This window comes from Varanus komodoensis, unplaced genomic scaffold, assembly GCF_004798865.1.
Source record: "Varanus komodoensis strain SLA01 unplaced genomic scaffold, ASM479886v1 scaffold113, whole genome shotgun sequence".
NCBI classification, from domain to species: Eukaryota; Metazoa; Chordata; class Lepidosauria; order Squamata; family Varanidae; genus Varanus; species Varanus komodoensis.
The window spans coordinates 1-19,023 of NW_025335325.1; the positions used below are offsets into that span (position 1 = coordinate 1).

A 19,023-nucleotide genomic window follows, 5' to 3' on the forward strand; every position below is an offset into this window, starting at 1 on the left:
GTGAAATAGTAGCAATTTAGCTTAATGAAATCCTGTTTAAAAGGTATTATTGTTAAATGGATATTTTTGACTGTATTCCTAATAAGCTACTGTTGTTGATGATATATGTTAGACTGTAAACACCTGGGCTTTTATATGGAGCTAACCATATTTGATTAATTGGTGTTTAAGTGAGATGAAACATTAGTAATTTAGCTTAAAGAAAAATGTTCTAAAAGATATTAAAAGTATTATTCATCACCAAGTAGAGTAGTTAAGACAATTGTAGAGATGTTAAATGGATATTTTTGATGTTTACATGTAATTGTGGTAGTGAGGAAGTTATTTACTATTAGAAAATTGAAAAGATTTTGAACTGTCCAGAAATGTTTAGATCAAACTTACCACTGAAGGAGAAAGAGAATATCCCAATTTCATTTAACTTGGAGATGCTTCCCTTTGACATTGCTCAAGAGAAACAGGACTTAGTAGGAAATAATGAGACTGATTTCATAGATGAAGAAGAGGAAGATAGTGACTTCTATCAAATTTGGATTATTATCATTATTATTATTTTATTGGCTGGAGAAACGGGACCTGGTTTTGATCCAATGATGCTTTCAAGTTATTCTAAATGGGTTCTAGTATGATCATAGAATGTTAAAAGATAGGTACTAGGGGGCTGATCCAGTAAACCCGGTGTGTGCGATGATTGTTGTTTGTAGTTTTAGTTTTAAAATCCTAGTAAAATTTCTATTAAAAAAAACAAACAAACCCATGACGTGTTTATGACTCATGAGACCAAAGGCTGGCCAAATCCTTAGCTTAGCTTGGTTTGATTTTACTTGGGCTGGTGGGCGCAGGAGGCTGCAATTCACAGCAGTGGCCACAGGAGGGCACTCCAGGCTCGCCGCCGATCCCTTCGTTGCCGCTGAGCGTAGAGCCATACTGTTCACCCCCGTTAGAACAAAGCCCCCCCCCACACACACACACAGACACACACACACACACACACACACAGAGAGAGAGAGAGAGAGAGAGAGAGAGAGAGACAGACAGACAGACAGACAGACAGACAGACAGACAGACAGACAGACTGCACGCACCACTCACGGGTCTGTTGCGTGTCGTTTGTATTTGAGAGGAGTAAAACGCGGCTCTGTCGACGCCACACTCCTTTTTGGTATCATTAGCGACGGAGCCCTTTCGCCCCTCCTGGGAAACAGGCTGGGCCTGGACAGCCGTGGCCCTTCGTGCAGTGCCACAATCTGGCTCTCTTCACTTTCGTGGATCTAGAGACGCGCCTCTGCGGAAACAGGCCACTACCAAGATGGCTGACAGGACAGGTCACCCTCTACGTTGGGTACGCCCAACATGGCGAGGTCTGAGCGTGCATCACTTCCCCGCGCCGAAGTCCCGGCTTTGACGTCACGCCCAGCATGGCTGCCTGAAGACGATGTGAGGCTTCTTGCTACCCTTTCTGCCTCTCCTGACATGGCCGCCGAGGAAAGGAAAGGAGACGGCCCGGAAGGAACGGGGCGGGCGGGCGGAAGCCGGCGGTGCGCACGCCCCGTGTGTCCCTGACCAGAGCGGGGAGGTGTGTGTAAGTTACGGAGCCCCAGAGCAGCAGCGTGGGAAGGGGCCGCCCGCTTTTCAGAGCCTGCTAAGAGCCGGGGGAGGGGCAGCCCTGCTTGTTGCACCCCCGCGCCCGCTCCCCTGGAGGACCCACCTCCCCCCCCGCGCGCCGCTCTAGGACCACAACAGTGCCACAGTGGCTTCGACCCTTAAATAGCCAGCCGCCGAGGCGCCGGCTCTAGAGGAGCCGAGCGGGGCGGGTCCTCGGCGCCGCCCGGCCTCGAGAGGAGGCGCTGCGGGGGGGGGGGGGCGAGGCGCGTGCTGTTCTAGGACGCCAGCGGCGCCACAGTGCCGTTAACCCTTCGCTCTCCAGGCGCCGAGGCGCCAGAAGCCTGCGTCGCCGAGCGCGAGGAGGAGGCCTTCGTTGCGGGAGACCGCGGGGAGGCGCCGGCGCCCGGCGAGATGTGGGGGGGGTGGCCGCCCGCGCCGCCGCCGCGCCTTCCCCGGGGCAGAGCCCGGCCCCCGGGCAACGCGGCGCCCTGCCCTCTGCTGGGGGCGCCGGAGCCGGGGGAGGCGCGCGGGGCGGCCGTGGAGGGGGCCCCGCGGTGGGGGCGCGGCCCGAGCGCCGAGGAGGCTGCCGCCCGCGACCTGCAGCGCCGGCGCTTCCGGCAGCTCGGCTTCCCGGGGGCCGCGGGGCCCCGCGAGGTGTGCGGCCGCCTGCGGGAGCTGTGCGGCGCGTGGCTGCGGCCCGAGCGGAGCACGAAAGCGCAGATGCTGGACCTGGTGGTCCTGGAGCAGTTCCTAGCCGTCCTGCCCGCGGAGACGGAGAGCTGGGTCCGGGCGCGCGGGCCGGGGAGCACGGCGCGGGCGGTGGCCCTGGCGGAAGAGTTCCTCCAGGCCCGGGAGGAGGAGGAGGAGGACCAGCGGTGGGAAGAGCAGAAGGTAAGAGCGGGTCTCTTGAGGGGTCCAAGGGCCGAGAGCAGCAGCAGCATCCCCCCCCCACGCAGCGCAGCCTCCCCTCTTCCTGGATGTTCCCCCAAAAAGGGCTGCCCCGATCCCATCCCCACCTTACCCAGGGATTGTGTAGCTCAGCCTCTTCTTGGAGGCTCCCCAGGGCAGCGGTGAAGGTCAGAGGGCAGCCTTGGTCCAGTGCCTTTATTTATTCGGTTATTTCTATCCCATCCGATGGCTCCACGTCTGTGAATGGCTTGCAAGCAGAACACCCGACAGGTACATATAATAACCCGTAAGTGCTGGAGTGAATGGAGGGGACTGTGAACTGCCCTGTCCTCATCTTGTCCCCGTACCAGTTCGCCTGCCCCAAGATGTAGGTCTGTGCATGCCTGGAAACCGTGTGCAGTCGCTTTGCAACGAGTCCTGCCCGCCAGAAACACAAGATCGAGAGACGGCTGGCTTTTTGTCCGGCGGGGCCTTTCTTAATTCTTCTTTTTCCTCCTCGTCTGTGTCTCAGGGACCAGGAGCGTCGGTTTGTGTGAACCCCGAGGCAGGCAAGGGCCCATCCAGCACCACGCAGAATCCGCTGCTCAAAGGCGTTGTGCAGGAGGGCGGTGGAGGTGCCATCGCAGTAGGTAAGCAAGAACACTTCCGTGTGGGGCTCTTCCATCCCTACACGCCCTTGCACCCCCTAAGATCTGCAGAGGAGGCCCTGCTCTGGGAACCCTCCCTGGAAGAGGTAAAGAGGGTCTCCACCCGGAGCAGGGCCTTCTCTGCAGTGGCCCCAGAGTCCGGAACGTGCTCCCCGGAGAGGTTCGCCTGGCGCTGACTTTGTATTCCTTTCGGTGCCAGGTGAAAACCTTTTCATTTACCCGCCATTTTAAGAATTAGACATTTTGATCGGTTTTAACTCTCACAGTCACTTTTTCTTTTTCTCTCGATCTGGCATTATGTTTCCCTTGTTTATGGTAGTGATTTGTTGTTGTTATCAGTCGTTATAATTTTTGTAAGCCATCCTGGGACTTTTTTTCATATAGGATGGGATAGAAATATTTTAACTAAATAAATAAATAACATCTTGTTTGGCTTGTTTGTTTGTTTACAATATTTTACCCTGTCCTTTCCAAAGGTCCCAGGATGGGACCATCGTAACAATAAATCTCTTAGAGATGACTGAAATGCATATTTTATAAAGGAGGCTTCTTCCTCAATAAATGAAGACTTTACATGCGTCCAAACCAACACTTTGACTTGAGCTTGAAAATTAAATGTGGAAAGATTGATTCCTAAATCATTGAAAATGCTTGTTCTTCCTGTTCGTTTTTCCACTAGGAAATGGGATGATGCTCAGAGTGCCATGCCGGCCATCTCCACTTTATGTGGGAATGGAAACCTCATCTGAGCAGCCAGAGCAGGTAAGAAGGATCCTTGGGAAGACAAATGTAGTGGGGAGGCTCCATCCTGGCACCTCTCTTTGGGCCTGAGGAGGATAATCTGTTTCCTCCTCCTCTGAAAAGTTGCTAAGGAACCTTTGGAGCTGTAGAACAGTCTTTTCACAGCTGGGGACCTGCAGAAACAGGAAAGTCACTGCTCAGGCAGAAACAAAAAGCAGTACACACATAATACAGTATTTGTGTATTAGTTTCCAAACACAATTCCACAAAGAGAAAAATTCTCTTCTTGAAAACTAGCAGAAACCAAGCAACAAAAGATGCCAACAAAAAACGAAATACCGAAATCACACAGCGTGGCTGCTAGCCTGCTCCCACTGAGCTGGCCCCTGCAGCGGCACCAGCATACCCCCACAAACATGATAGAGCATAGCCAACTCCCAGGCTGGTCCACGGCAAGTGGAATTTTTTTATTTTATTTTATTTAAAACATTTTTATCCCATCCTTTGCAACAAGCTTCAGGATGGCTTACAAAAGGTTAAAATAATAATAGAAAAATACATTATTATTATTCAGTAATAACTCAACATGAACAACATTTCAAACTAAAGGCAAGGAAGAAAGAAAGGAAAAAGAAAAAAATAATGTGTGACTGTGTAAAATTATTATTAATTATTATTAAAATTTTAATTATTAAAATGGGCCAGTGGTTGAAAACTTTCAACCTTTTTACAGTGGGGGACCAGCAAAAATAGAATAATTCTGGGGACCACTAGGGCAGAAATAAGCATTATGTACATAATATTTATGTATTTATTGGGTGATTTATTGTAAGCTGTCCAGAGACATACAGTAATTGGACAGGTTAGAAATACCCCTAATAAAATAAATACATAAATAATACAGTAATTTGTGTATTTGTTTTTAAATAAAGGACCCACAAAGAAAACTTTTCTAAAACAGCCAGAAACTGAGCAGTAACAATGCTAAGAAAAGAATAAAAGATTGTAATTCCATGGAATTGAATGCAACTGAAATGTTTAGAGAGCAATATGGCATTCAAATTAGGCTACTAATTAATTGCAATTACAATAATTAATTGCATATTAATAATTAATTACAGTTATTGTGTTACTATTGCTGAATGTAATTTTATTATTATTACTGTTTTTAATTATTGTAAGCTATCCTGAGACGTTTTATCGGGAAGGATGGGGTAAAAATGTTTTAAATAAATACTGTAGAATTTGGTGTTGCTTTTTAAGAATACTTGATCCAAAATTTACAACAGCAAAATACAAAATCAACATAAATGCAGTGCTATACTCTTAGCAAATACAAATTCAAATGCAATATTTGCAGCAGAGTAGCACGAAATCAAACTTTACTCAGTACCCTAAGTAAGAGCTCAAGAGGGTGACTCCACGGAGCAGGGCCTTCTCTGCAGTGGTGCCCCGATTGCAGAACACAGTCCCTAGAGAGGTGTGCCTGGCACCAACACTTCTATCCTTCCACCATCAGGCAAAACTCTTTTTATTCTCCGAGAATTTTAATTAACTGGTTTTAGTGTTGTGGGGGGGGGCGGGGTTCTATTTTAATATTGGATGGTAAACAATTGTTATTTTTATTTTTTAGACCAATGTGGTGTAAACTGTCCTGAGACTTTTAAGAATGGGATGGTATAGAAAAGTTTTCTACAAGATGTCCTGCGACGTCATGAAGGGTGGGATAGAAATGTTCGAAACAAATACGGCGGTACCTCGTATCACGAACACCTTGATTCACGAACAAATCGGGTCATGAACAAAGATTTCTGCAAAACTTTGACTTGGGTGGCGGACACCGCTTGGGTGGCGACCAAGAACGCAGCCATCTCCCCCCACCCCCAAGTGGGGAGACGGCCACAGTTGCAGCTCTGTTCATACAGGGAAGGCGTGCGTGATCAGAGGCCAGCTGTTGCAGGAAAGACAGAAGCAGCAAAGCAGAACCACAGGAGAGATGGCCGAGAGTCCACCTGTCTTTCCTGCAGGAGCACACCTCTGATCAGGCACGCCTTCCCTGCACGAATGGAACTGCGATCATGGCCATCTCCTCAACCCCAGCGCACCGGTTGCGCCCATGTCTCCCGATGTCTCCCCCCACCCCACTCTCCAGTGCGCCGGGATGACGGGCACCTGCAGGGATGACAGGCGCGATCTCGGTCGTGCTGGGGGGGGGGGTGGGAGATGGCCGCGCTTGTGCTTGGGGTGGGCAATCTTTGTTGTTGTCACTTTGCTTCACATTTTTCTGATTTAAAAAATGGTTACAGAACGGCTTAACCTTATTTACACTGAACCTTATGGGGAAATTTAACCTGGCTCACAACCAGTTTGGGTCACGACCAGAGTTCTGCAACAGATTAAGTTCGTGAGCCAAGGTACCACTGTAAATATATATATTCATACTGTTAAATAATGCGGTACAACGGACCTTGTCCACTCAAACCCCCAGATTGGCTGGGAAACGACACCCTCAGCACGACCCTGCCGCAGCATTTCCCAGGAGGAAACACAGCAGGAAAAGGGAAAGGGCTGGTCCTTGGGTGGGGGGCTCATGGCCTGGCACAGCTCCAGCTGGCTCCGAGGGAGCTGCCTCTCCCCTCCGCAGCTGAGGAAGATGCCGGAATCGGCAGCTGGTCTTGGCAAGTGGGACAGCAGCAGCTCTTTCCCAGCCTGGCTTGTTTGTGGACCGGTGGCTAGAACCACAGGACCCCCCCCGCCCCCAGCCGTCTCTGCTTGGCCACTCTTTTCGAGCCGCTATGAAAAAACGCTTACCGCTTTCCACTTCTTCCAGGATCTAGTAACCTTCGAGGAGATGGCCGTGCATTTCACAGCATTTCACGGGGGAGGAGGCGTGTGCTCGGTGGGAGCCCTGCGGGAGTGTCTATCACCGGGACAGCAGGCAGACCTGTGGCACTGTCGGAATTTTGCCTCCTTGGGTAAGACGCCCTGTTTGCCTTTGTAACATAACCCCGAATCAAGATCAGACTAAAGTCTCCTTGTTTCTGCAGCTTGTTTTCCACAGGGACCAAGCACGGGGAAGTAAAGAGAGTGTCCACCCAGAACAGGGCCTTCTCTGCGGTGGTGCCCAGATTGTGGCATGCGCTTCCCAGAGAGGTTCACCTGATGCCGACTGTATATTCCTTTCGGTGCCAGGTGAAAACTTTTTTATTTAACCGTTATTTTAACAACGAAGGGATTTTAGATGTTTTAAGACTGCAGTCGCATTTTCTTTCTTGTTCCTTTGCTTGAAGATACTTATTTATTGCTCTGTTATTTATTGTTGTAGTGATTGTATTATTATCTCTGTCGTAATTTTATTAATATTGCTGTTTATTATTGTAAGCCGTCCTGAGACATTTTATTGGGAAGGACAAGGTAGAAAGGTTGTAAATAAATAAATAAAATGACCCTAACGGAAGCCACAAAAAGGACATGAACACAAATACAATACCATCCTGCCCATGGTCTCCAATAGCTAGTATATGTTGACATACTGCCCCTGACGCTGGGAATAGCATACTACCATCATTCCCCTAAAAGAAGACCGGGTCTTATATTAATTTTATATCAATTTTTGCTCCAAAAGATGCATCAGGGCCTATTTTCAGGCGAGGTCTTATTTTTCCTTTCAAGTTAGGTCTTATTTTTGGGGCAATGCAGTAGGACAGCAGTAACTGGTTCACATTCCAGAGGTACTCCATTAATGAGACAGTGTATTTCTTGCTGTGGTAAAATCCAGCAAGTCTGCTGAGCTGATCGGATCGTGGAGCCTCTTCTGCCCTGGCTTTGCATCTGTTTTGTAGTCAGTGCAGAGGTTTGCGTGTTGGAGGGAGCCTCTTGGCTCAGTCTCGAGGTGTATTCTCAGAGGATACTTTGCTCTGTAGTTAAGGCTTGGTTCCCCAGAAAGGACTCCCCGTCAAGAGCCATCAGCATGATTGCAAAGCATGATGGGCAAGTCTGAGGCATCTCATTCCAAGCATGAACATTTTTTATGTGGGGATGCGGAGGAGCTGCAAGCTGCCATCCTTCCTCTGAGTCTGGTGGGGCTCTTGACAGGGTGCTTTCAAATTCTCCAATGTTCATTATATATGTTTGTTATGTGGAAGCGACTGAGCAGAATTCTCTGTCTGTGTTTTTTAAAGGGCTTGCAGTCCCCAGATCTGATCTCATCTCTGGACAGGAAGATCCATTTGCGGTGGGCTCTGACGAAGGAGAAGACTCACCCTGTAAGTGCTCGGATCTGTGGGAGGTGTCAGTCAAGTGGAGCAGGCTTGCGTTTCCCCGGCAGACTAAATTGCATTGAGCTGCCAGTATTACACTGGTGAGATCTGTCGGAGAAACAGCCAGGAACAAGCGACATAAGAAACTCCTATCAACTGGGGGAGAGCTGCTGCATGTTTACATTGAGGGAGAATTATCTGTTGCAAGTTAGGCCTTAAAAACAATGTGCTAATTCCCCCCAATATTAGAACCACAGAAGAGTAGAGTTAGACGGGGGCATGAGGGTCATCGAGTCCAACCCCCTAGATCAGTGATGGTGCACCAGTGGCACACGTACCCACGCAGAGCCCTCCGTCAGCACGCGATCTCCCCAGCAAGATTAAGGGCACCAGGCAACGAGGTCACTTGAAGAGCTTCCACATGGCCAGTCAGTGAGCTGCCGGGGATTTGCTTGGACTGTGATTTTAGCAGAAGGTAGGAAAGGCAGGAAATACACTCAGATGCCTTGTACAGGGCCGGCCAAAAGCTGATAGCAGTGGAATGTTGCCTCCTTGTGCTGGTGGTCAGCAAATTCAGGTTTTATTGCTGTGTTGGCACTTCGCAATAAATAAGTGGGTTCTGCGTTGCAGTTTGGGCACTCGGTCTCTAAAAGGTTCGCCATCACTGCCCTAGATGATAGAACCATGGAATAGTGGAGTTGGAAGGGCTATGAAGGCCATCAAGTCCAAGCCCTGCTGTTTCAGCACGCCGACTTCCACCATCCCACTCCAGTTTGTTTTTATAATAAGTTTTATTCAAAATAACCCTAAAACAAAGGAAAACTAAAAACAACATCAATCATCAGAAACATCGGACCTGCTGGGTCAGCCCCCACTTTTTTTCTATTTATGATAACTTAAAAACATATTTAAATCTATACAAAGTCCCGTTTCTCTAGGCAATAATAAAAAGAGTCCCAAGTTTGATAGAAATCAGTATCTTCTTTCTCCTTCAATGACAAAGTCAATCTGTCCCACTCCAGTTTCTTCTTGAATGTCTTCAGCAGGAGCAACCCAGCACATCTCCAGGCAGCTGGTTCCATTGTTGTATTGCTCTGACAGTCAGGAAGCTTGCTTATTTATTTAGCTAGCTAGCTAGCAGACTTATATGCCGCCCTATTCGCCTAAGCCTCAGGGCAGCTTACAAATAAATAAATATCATGAGTACAATAAAATACAGTTGGAGACATCCTGGCCACATTTGTTAAAATCAATAAATAAAATCAGCAATTAAAATGACGTTTAAATAAAAAGGTCTTGGCCTGGCACCGAAAAGCAAATAACGACGGCGCCAGGCGGACCTCTCTGGGGAGCACATTCCACAGATGGGGCGCCACTGCAGAGAAGGCCCTCCTCCAGGTACTCACCCTCCTAATGTCCTTCACGGAGGGCTCCCGGAGAAGGGCCTCTGCCACTGATCTCAAGGGGTGGGAGGGCACCGGGAGGGCAGGAGGGACCTTTAGGTAACCAGGACCCAAGCCGTTAAGGGCTTAATAGGTGATAACCAACACCTTGAATTGGGCCCGGACTTCAATGGGGAGCCAGTGAAGCTGACGGAGGACTGGAGTTATGTGAACACAATGCCCAGTCCCCGTCAGCAACCTGGCAGCTCTGTTTTGCACACGGATGTCTTTTCCTGACATCCAGCCTGAATCTGGGTCGCCGCAACTTAAATTGAGTGTTCCATGTCCTCCAGTCTGGCATCAGCAAGACGAGACCTTGACCTTCCCCTTTGTGACAGCCTTTGAGGTCCTTCTAGAGGGATCTCATGTCCCCCCACAGTCTTCTCTTCTCAAGACTGAACATGCCCAGTTCTCTCAGACTCTCCTCGCAGGGCAGCATTTCCAAACCCCGAATCGTTTTTGTTGCCCTCCGCTGGACCCTTCCTAATTTACCTTCATCTTTCTTCAATCTTGGTGCCCAGAACTGGACACAGTATCTCAGGGGAGGTCTGACTAGTGAGGATTATAGAGGAACTACTACTTCTCGTGGCTTGGAAATCATACTTCTGTTAATGCATCCCAAAATAGCAATTGCGAAGTAGGAATTGAATGCCTCTGCCTTTTCCTTCTTGTCTATTATCACACCCTTCTCTTTCTCATGTCTTTTGTTCTGGATGTATCTGAAGAAGGCTGTCTTGTTATATTAGCATCCCTTGCTATTCTCAGTTCATTTCCTGCTTCGCCTTCCTGATGCTATTCCTGCAATTCCTTACTATTTGTTCCTATTCTTCCTTCGTGGCCTGGCCCTGCTTCCACTTCCTGTCCATGTTCTTTTTTTCTTTCAGTCTCTCACTGAACCTTCTGGGGAGCCTGTGGGCTTCCTCTGCTGTCTTCTGCACTTTTTCTTGATGGAATCATTTGTAGTTGTCCTCCAAGGATCTTCCTTTTCAAGATTTCCTACCCCTCTTGGATGCCTTTCCACTGAAGAGTGTCTTGCCAGGGCACTTTGACTTACATTGTTCTGAGTTCATTAAAGTTGGCTTTCTTCAAGTCCAAGATGTATGTCTGGCTCCAGTTACCCTTTCTCTCCTTCATAATTGAGAATTCAAGTATCGCACGGTCACTTTCCCCCAGAGTTCCCATGGTTGTTATTTTGTTCGCCGGCCCATCCCTGTTAGTTAGTATTAAATCAAGGATAGCTGATCTTCTTTATACCTTCCTCTACTTTCTGCTGGAGAGCAATGTTGGCCACACATGTCAGGAATTTCTTGGAGGGGACATGCTTGGCAGAATTTGTCTCTCGTCATATATTGGGGAAATTGAAGTCCCCCATAATAACTACATCCTTCTTTTTGGAAATGCTGGCAAGTTGCTTTTCAAAGGTTGCATCCTTATCCTCTTTTTGACTGGGTGGACAGTAATATATGCCAACAACTATGTTTTTCTTATTTTTTGCTCCCTTTAAATTTAGTCAGATGCTTTCAATGGGGCTACTAAGTTGTTCTTCTGTGCAGATTATGTGTCTCTCACATACAGTGCAACCCCACCCCCCTGTTTGTTATTTCTGTTGTATCCATATATTGTAGAGTTCCAGTCAGGTGAGTCATCCCACCAGGATTCAGTTATTTCTGAACGGGGCGGATCTTGTTTAATCTTTTCATCAATGACATGGAAGAAGGGGTGACCCGTCTGCTGATCACATTCGCAGAGGATACTAAAACGGGGTGGTGGCCACAATGGAAGAGCAGGTGCTCTGGATCCAGAAGGATCTGGACAGGCTATGGAAGTGGGCAGGAGACAACAGGATGGCCTTCAGTGTGGATCAGTGCAAGGTCTTACACTTGGGGCATAGGAATATGTGTCATAAGTAAAGGTTTGGGGACAAGTGGCTGGAGAGCAGCACTTGTGAAAGGGACCTCGGGGTGCTGGTTGACTGCAGACTGAACATGAGCCAGCCGTGTGATGCGGTGGCCAAGAGGGCGAATGGCACCCTGGGTTGTATAGCCAGAAGTGTGGCTTCTAGATCGAGAGGGATATTACTACCACTCTGTATGACTCTGGAGTATTGTGTTCAGTTTTGGGCCCCTCATTACAGGAAGGATATAGCCAGGCTGGAGTCAGTGCAGCGCAGGGCCACAAGGTTGGCGGCCGGTTTGCAGGAAAAGCCGTATGAGGCAAGACGGAGGGAACTGGGTCTTTTCAGCCTGGAGAATAGGAGACTTCAAGGGGATTCATTGGCGACATCTTGAGGGGGTGTCCTTGAGGGGGTGTCCCACAGAGGTGAGGAGAGACCTGTTCTCCCCTGCAGAGGAGGGCAGGACACGTTCCAACAGAGTGAGGCTAAAGGAACTAAGGTTCAATTTGGATGCCAGGAAGTCCTTCCTAACGGTTGGGATCCCAAGGGTATGGAATGGGCTTCCATGGGAGGTGGTTGAGGCCCCATCGGTGAGGGCGTTCAAGGACAGGCTGGACGTGCACATGGTGGGCATGTCATGAGTGGAGCTGGCTGGAGCCAGGGATCAGTCCAGATGGCCCGGGAGGCCCCTTCTGACTCACTCCGTTTCTATGTTTCTAAAGATTCTAATTGCACTCATGTAATATGAGATCGAGTTTGCATTTTCTGTTTCCCGTACTCTGGGCACTGGTGTAGAGACATTAAAGTTCATTCTTGCCGAGCCCTGATTTTCTTCCTATGTTTTTTGAGAGACTGCTGTTGGGCCCTGCTTGAGATTTTTTCTCTTTTGAAATTTATAAGTCTTTGCCAAGTGATAGGTTCTAGTTTAGGTTCTAGTTTAAGTCTCTCTTGATGAACTTTTTCATGTGGTGGCCAAATAGCTGCTTCCCGTTCTTTATGAGATGCAACCCATCATTTGCCAGTAGTCCCATCTTCCAGGAAGCTTAGCTTGTGCTCCCAGAATCCAAATCTCTCTTTATGGCACTACCAGTCATTTACTTGAAGGATTTTTCTTTCTCTAACAGTTCCTGTTCCATGTACTGGTAGGATTGAGGAGAGGACTATCTGGCCCCAGTGTTTTGATTTTACTCCCTAGAACTTCAAAGTCTGATGTTCTTTCAGCAACGCTTCCCATGGCAGTGTTGTTAGTTTCCACATGGAAGAGAAGGAAGAGGTGTTTGTCAGTGGGTTGTATGAGCTGTGTGAACTTTAATCTTGATGCCAAGGAGACAGCATCCTTGGAGATTCTCTGGGTCATCGTGACATACGTATTTTTCCATCCTGCGCAAGAAGGAATCTCCCACAAATAGCACTCTTCTCCTTTTGTTGTGGCAAATTTTGGTAACCTTTTCCTTTCTTGATTGGCTTTTCTTGATCGTTTATATTGACTTCCAAGGATTCTGGTGGAGACCTGCCATGGAATACCTTTCCATGGGAATATCAGGAGCTGATCTTCCGTGTGCTAAGCATACTTATGTATTAATATAATAACTTAATATAACTAGACAGATTTGCTCCTACCAAACAGGATTATTGAAGTTGCTCCTTGATCAAGCTGAGAGTGTTCCTTGACCCAGAGCTGTCCCCAGAGGCCCAGGTGATGGCAGTGGTGAGGAATGCCTTCCTCCAGCTTCAGCTGGTCCAACAGGTGTATCCTTACCTGGACAAGCACTGCCTGGCAATGGAGACACATGCTCTGGGAACCTCCCGTTTGTACTACTGCAGCACGCAAGGGCCGCCCGTGAAGACACTCTGGAGAATTCAGTTGGTTCAAAATACTGCGGCCAGATTGCTGTTGAGGGTCGGTCACTAATCTCATATAACACTGGTCCTCTACCAGCTTCACTGGCTCCCCATTGAAGTCCAGGCCCAATTTTAGGCGCTGGTATTAACCTGTAAAGCCCTCAATGGCCTGGGACCAGCATACGTGACAGAATGTCTTTTTTATTTATATAAAATATTTCTATCCCATCCTATATGCAAAAGTCTAAAAAAAAAAAAAATCCCTATATGCCCTCCCGCCCCTTAAGATCTGAGGTAGACTCCCTGCTGCGGGAACCCTCCTTGAAGGAGGTCAGGAGAGTGACTCCCTGGAGCATGGCCTCCTCTGTGGTAGTACCCCAACTGTGGAACAAGGTCCCCAGAGAGGTCTGCCTTGCCCCAATATTATATGCTTTTCAGCGCTGGGTCAAGACCTTTTTATTTACCCAATATTTGAACATTTAAATATTTGAATGATGATTTTTTTTAATATCCTCAGTTGTGTGTCTTCTTGTTGATTAATGGATTTATTCAGTGTTTTATATTGTAAGCCATCCAGAGACAATCCGTAATGGACGGGATAAAAATATCCCAATTAATAAAGAGCCAGGACTAGACATAGAAGAAATAGAAATTAAAATAAAATAGATAAAAACCAGATTTCTCTTTTGATTTTTGCAGGTGATGCGAGGAAGGACAGTAAGCAAAGCATTCAAGAGAGAGTGACAATCGGAGATAAGCAGAAATGGGGAGATAAACCAATCGCTTTGGAAGGGTCTGACTTCTGTGCGCTCCCGCTGCTAAAAGAACTTTGTGAAGGAAGCGAAAGGGATACTTGCAACATGGAGGCAATGTTTAAATGCTCTGAGTGTGGTAAGAGCTTTAGTTGTCACTTGCACCTTATTAAGCATCAGAGAATACATGTGGGAGAGAAAACACACACATTCTTAGAGTGTGGGAAGGAATTCAGTTGCAGCTCAGACTTTACCTTTCACCAAAGATCCCACACAAGCCAGAAGCCCCACAAATGTTCTGAGTGTGGAAAGTGTTTCCGTCACAACATAAGCCTGAAATGGCACATGAGTATTCACGCTGGGGGGAAGTTCTATACGTGCTCCACCTGTGGAAAGGATTTCAGCGATTGCCGGAACCTGAAAAGGCACGAAAGGATCCACGCGGGGGAAAAGCCCTACAAATGTCCCGAGTGTGGAAAGGGTTTCAGTCGCAGCCCAGAACTTAAGTCCCATCAAAGAATGCACACAGGGGAGAAGCCCTACAAATGTGCAGAGTGTGGAAAGGGCTTCAGCCAGAGCTCAAATCTGAATAAGCATCAAAGAATCCACACAGGGCTAAAGCCATATACATGCCCAGCATGTGGAAAGAGCTTCAGTCATAGCACACACCTTAAAAGACATCAGAGAACCCACACCGGGGAGAAGCCCTATCCATGCCCTGAGTGTGGAAAGAGCTTCAGTCAAAGAATAATCCTTAAATCACATCAAAGAATCCACACAGGGGAGAAGCTGGATAAATGCTCCATATGCGGAAAGGCGTTCAGCAACAGCGGCAACCTCAAAATACATCAAAAAATACATACGGGGGAGAAACCCTTTAAATGTTCTGAGTGTGGAAAGAGCTTCAGTCAACGCATCATCCTGAAATCCCATCAAAGGATCCATACCGGGGAGAAACCTTATAAATGTTCCACATGTGGAAAAAACTTCAGTGATAGCAGGAGCCTGAAAGTACATCGGAGAATCCACACCCAGGAGAAACCCTACACCTGCTCGGAGTGTGGAAAGAGCTTCAGCGATAGCAGGAGCCTTAAAGTACATAAGAGAATTCACACCCAGGAGAAGCCCTACACCTGCTCGGAGTGTGGAAAGCATTTCAGCGACACCAGGATCCTGAAGGTGCACCAAAGGATCCACACAGGAGAAAAACCCTATACCTGCACTGAGTGTGGGAAAAGCTTCAACCAGAGCCCCCACCTGAAAAGGCACCAGAGAACCCACACGCATGAGAAGCCCTACAGGTGCCCTGAGTGTGGGAAAAGCTTCAACCAGAGCACGCACCTTAACTCACACCAAAGAATCCACATCCGCGGGAAACCATATAAATGTTCCGACTGTGGCATGGGCTTCCATCAGAACAGGCACCTCGAGTCACACCGCAGACGAATGCATAGAGCGGAAGACCCCATAAATGCAGATACTGACTCTTAACGAGGTAAAATCTCCCAGTGAAGTCCAGCCTTTCATTATTAATGATGTCAACCCAGGGGAAAGTATATAAATACCGTGTTTCCCCAAAAATAAGACTGGGTCTTATATTAATTTTTGCTCCAAAAGACGCGTCGGGGCTTATTTTCAGGCGATGTCTTATTTTTGCTTCCAAGAGCCATGAGATTCTTGCCCCTAGAAGCCTCCACAATCCCTTTCTTGTCCTCGACAGAATCACTTGTTCTTTTTGCACTCATCTCGTCCTGGGGTCAAAATATGATTCCCTTTAAATCTACCATTAGATCAGGTGTTCATTGAAGCCTTATGAGGCAGGAGTGGCAACACACAAGTGCATGAAGCAGGTCCATCACAACACACAACGTATCAAATTATGAAACACGCCCGTTCGTGACGAAGTGCGCACATTATCCGTGTGTCTGTCTTCTGATTGGTCATTTGGCAATGGGTCTTGCGTTCATCTGTTTCCATAGGCGTTCACCTCGCGTCCAGTGGCACCCACGTGGGTATTTGCAAATACTTGATTGATCAATGTATATTAATTATTTTAAGCATTAATATCAATATTATTTATTCATATTTATTTCTATATTAATATTTCATAATTAAATACATCTGTCATGTGTTGCAATGGATTTCCTAAATGCATCCATCTGTTTAAGTCTATATTAATATTACTCTTTTATAATTCAACACATCCATTGTGGGTTGCAACGGACATCCTAAATGCGTCCATCTCGCTGACGATCTTAACCGGGGTTTATTTTTGGGGTAGGGCTTCTATTCTGAGCATCCAGAAGAATCATGCCAGGGCTTCTTTTCTGGTCAGGTCTTATTTTCAGGGAACTAGGGTAAGTAGCATTTATCTGCATGCCTGTTGCCCCCAAGGAACTATGGGAGTGCAGACTCACGGGGTGAAGGCACCCTTGCATTCAAGGATGTGCTCGCCTGCTGCAGGGAGTTCCGAGGTGGTGTGCTTTAATACTGCATTAAACCGGACGGGAGAAGGCAACGGCAGCTGGGAGCAGGCGGGAGACTTGACTGGAGCCACCCGTGGGTTGACCTCTCATCCCTTCGCATTCCTCTGATGTTGGCAGTCGCAAAGTTGTCCCCCGACCCATCACATTCCCATGCACAACATTCCTCCAGGCTCCTCTGTCCTCAGAGTCCACTAGACCTCACACCCACCACCCCAGTGGCTCCAGCCACCTCATCCTCTGCCTTCCCATCTCCTGCTGTCGGTCCTTCCCAGCATCTCCAGCAAGTCGTCCTCATTAGGTGGCCCGAGTATTTGAATTTCATCTTCTCCAGTGATGGGAATCTGAACATCCAAAGGGGGCAGGAGGCTTGTATTTGCGATGGGTCATAATATCCCTCTCCCATGTATCCATGTCACACGGAGATACGTAGAGACCCATTTCCCCCTGCAGAGGAAGGCGGGACGCGCTCCAACGGAGCCAAGCTCAGGGAACCCAGGTTCCATTTGGATGCCAGGAAGCACTTCCTGACAGGACCCCGAGGTGTGGAGTGGACTTCCGCAGGAGGTGGTTGAGGACCCATTGGTGAGGGTGTTCAAAGGGTGTTCAAACTGGGCATGTTCAGGCTTGAAAAGAGAAGGCTGAGGGGGGACACAAGATCCCTCTAGAAGGACCTCAAAGGCTGTGACAGGATCTCTTCTTGCTGATGCCAGAACGGAGGAGACACAATAACCCATTGAAGTTACAGCAACCCAGATTCAGGCTGGACATCAGGAAAAGCTTCCTCACTGTCAGACCAAAACAAGGGTGGAACCAGCTCCCTGGAGAGGTGGTGGGCTCTCCCACACTGAAGACAGTCAAGAAGGAACACAGCAGCCCTCTGAATGGGATGGTGTGATGTGGTGTCCTGCAACAGCAGGGGGTGGACTCGATGGCCTTCATGGCCCCTTCCAATGCTGCTATTCTGTGATTCTCTTTTGGCCCAGTGGGATCCAGGACCTACTTGTGAAGACAGCACCCCCCCACCTCATGCATGTCGGCAAGGCTCCCCCCTCACCAACAGCACCAACCGCACGAACCAAGGCAGCCAGGATGCGTGGGGCTTCCTGCAGCCCCCAGGCAGCAGTCCCAGGGCTGGCACCCCAAGGATGGGTGACATGTCCCCTGCCCAGGCAAGTGAGGTGGTAGGCTTCCTCTGGCTGACCCCCACCTGCTGGCACCCCTCCAAATCCCCAGCTGCTCATGCCAGGCTGGGCCTGGATGGCCATAGCAAACGTGGTCCAGGGTCTCTGGACTGTGGGATGGAGGGTCCTGGGAGCTGTAGTCCAGGGATGCCTGGTAGTTGCGCATAGCTTTGAAACAGGCCGTTTGGTGCCATCCTTGCTCCCTTCAGGTTTATTTATTTATAAGGGGCATTTCTATCCCGTCCGTTCTGGTTCATCTCTGGATGGTGTACCATAGAAAACCTCCTAATAAATGCATCATAATACCACATGATTGGGGATAAAAGCATCATTAAAATAATAAAACTTCAAAATGTGGGGCAAATAAAAAGGTTTCAACCTGGTGCTGAACGACATAGAACGTCAGGGTACCGCTGCAGAGAAGGCCCTACCCCGGGGAGTCGCTCTCCTGGCGACCTTCAAGGAGGGTTCCCGGAGAAGTGCCTCTGCTGCAGATCTTAAGGGTGGGAGGGTGTATTATTTTTTATTTTTTTATTTTATTTTTTGATTTATATCCTGCCTTTTTCCTACAAAGGGCTCAAGGCAGCTTACATCATTCTCCTCCTCCATCTTATCCTCACAACAACAACCCTGTGAGGAAGGCTGGGCTGAGAGTCTGTGACTGGCCCAAAGTCACCCAGTTGGCTCCATGGCTGAGCGGGGACTAGAACCCAGATCGTGTGAATCCCAGTCCCATGCTCTTAACCACGACACCACACTGATTGTACCACTACATTACTGATTGTACTTTTATTATTGTTGTTGATTTTAAGCTCGGTAAGCCATCCAGAGATGTTTATCGGGAAGGACGGGATAGAAATGTTTTAAATAACTAACTAGGGAAGATTTTCTTTCAGGTATCGGTATGCTGGTCCCAAGCCATTTAAGGCACCTTGAACTGGGCCTGGACTTCAATCAGGAGCCAGTGAAGCCAGGAGAGCACCGGTGTTATGAGGATAGCAACTGGCCCCCAACAGCAACCTGGGACCGTCTTCAAGGGCAGCCCCACGTAGAGCACGTTACAGTAGTCTAACCGGTTGCCACAACTGTGGCCAGCTGCCACAATGGATCAGCTCCTTTCAGCCCCCAAGGGTACAGGAGGCTGGAGTCTCTGAGATGTCTGGGGTGCCTAGTGCTGTGGTCAGCTTACATTTTCACAGGCCCCAAAAGGCCTGTCCACCCTCCTGCCTACTAACCTTGTTTCCCCACTGTGGGACCACAAGTAT

General features: G+C 48.3%; 1 protein-coding gene across 1 annotated transcript; it reads left to right on the top strand.

Moving 5' to 3' along the window:
- Positions 1–1,927: 1,927 nt before the first annotated feature.
- LOC123018679 (zinc finger protein 345-like) lies at positions 1,928–16,232 on the top strand (the record flags this gene model as incomplete). Its single annotated transcript, XM_044420989.1, has 7 exons — positions 1,928–2,496; positions 2,773–2,784; positions 3,026–3,143; positions 3,841–3,923; positions 6,733–6,877; positions 8,084–8,167; positions 14,039–16,232. Coding segments are annotated over 7 exons (2,555 nt in total), but the record flags the coding sequence as incomplete, so codon positions are not given.
- Between the last annotated feature and the right edge of the window lie 2,791 nt (positions 16,233–19,023).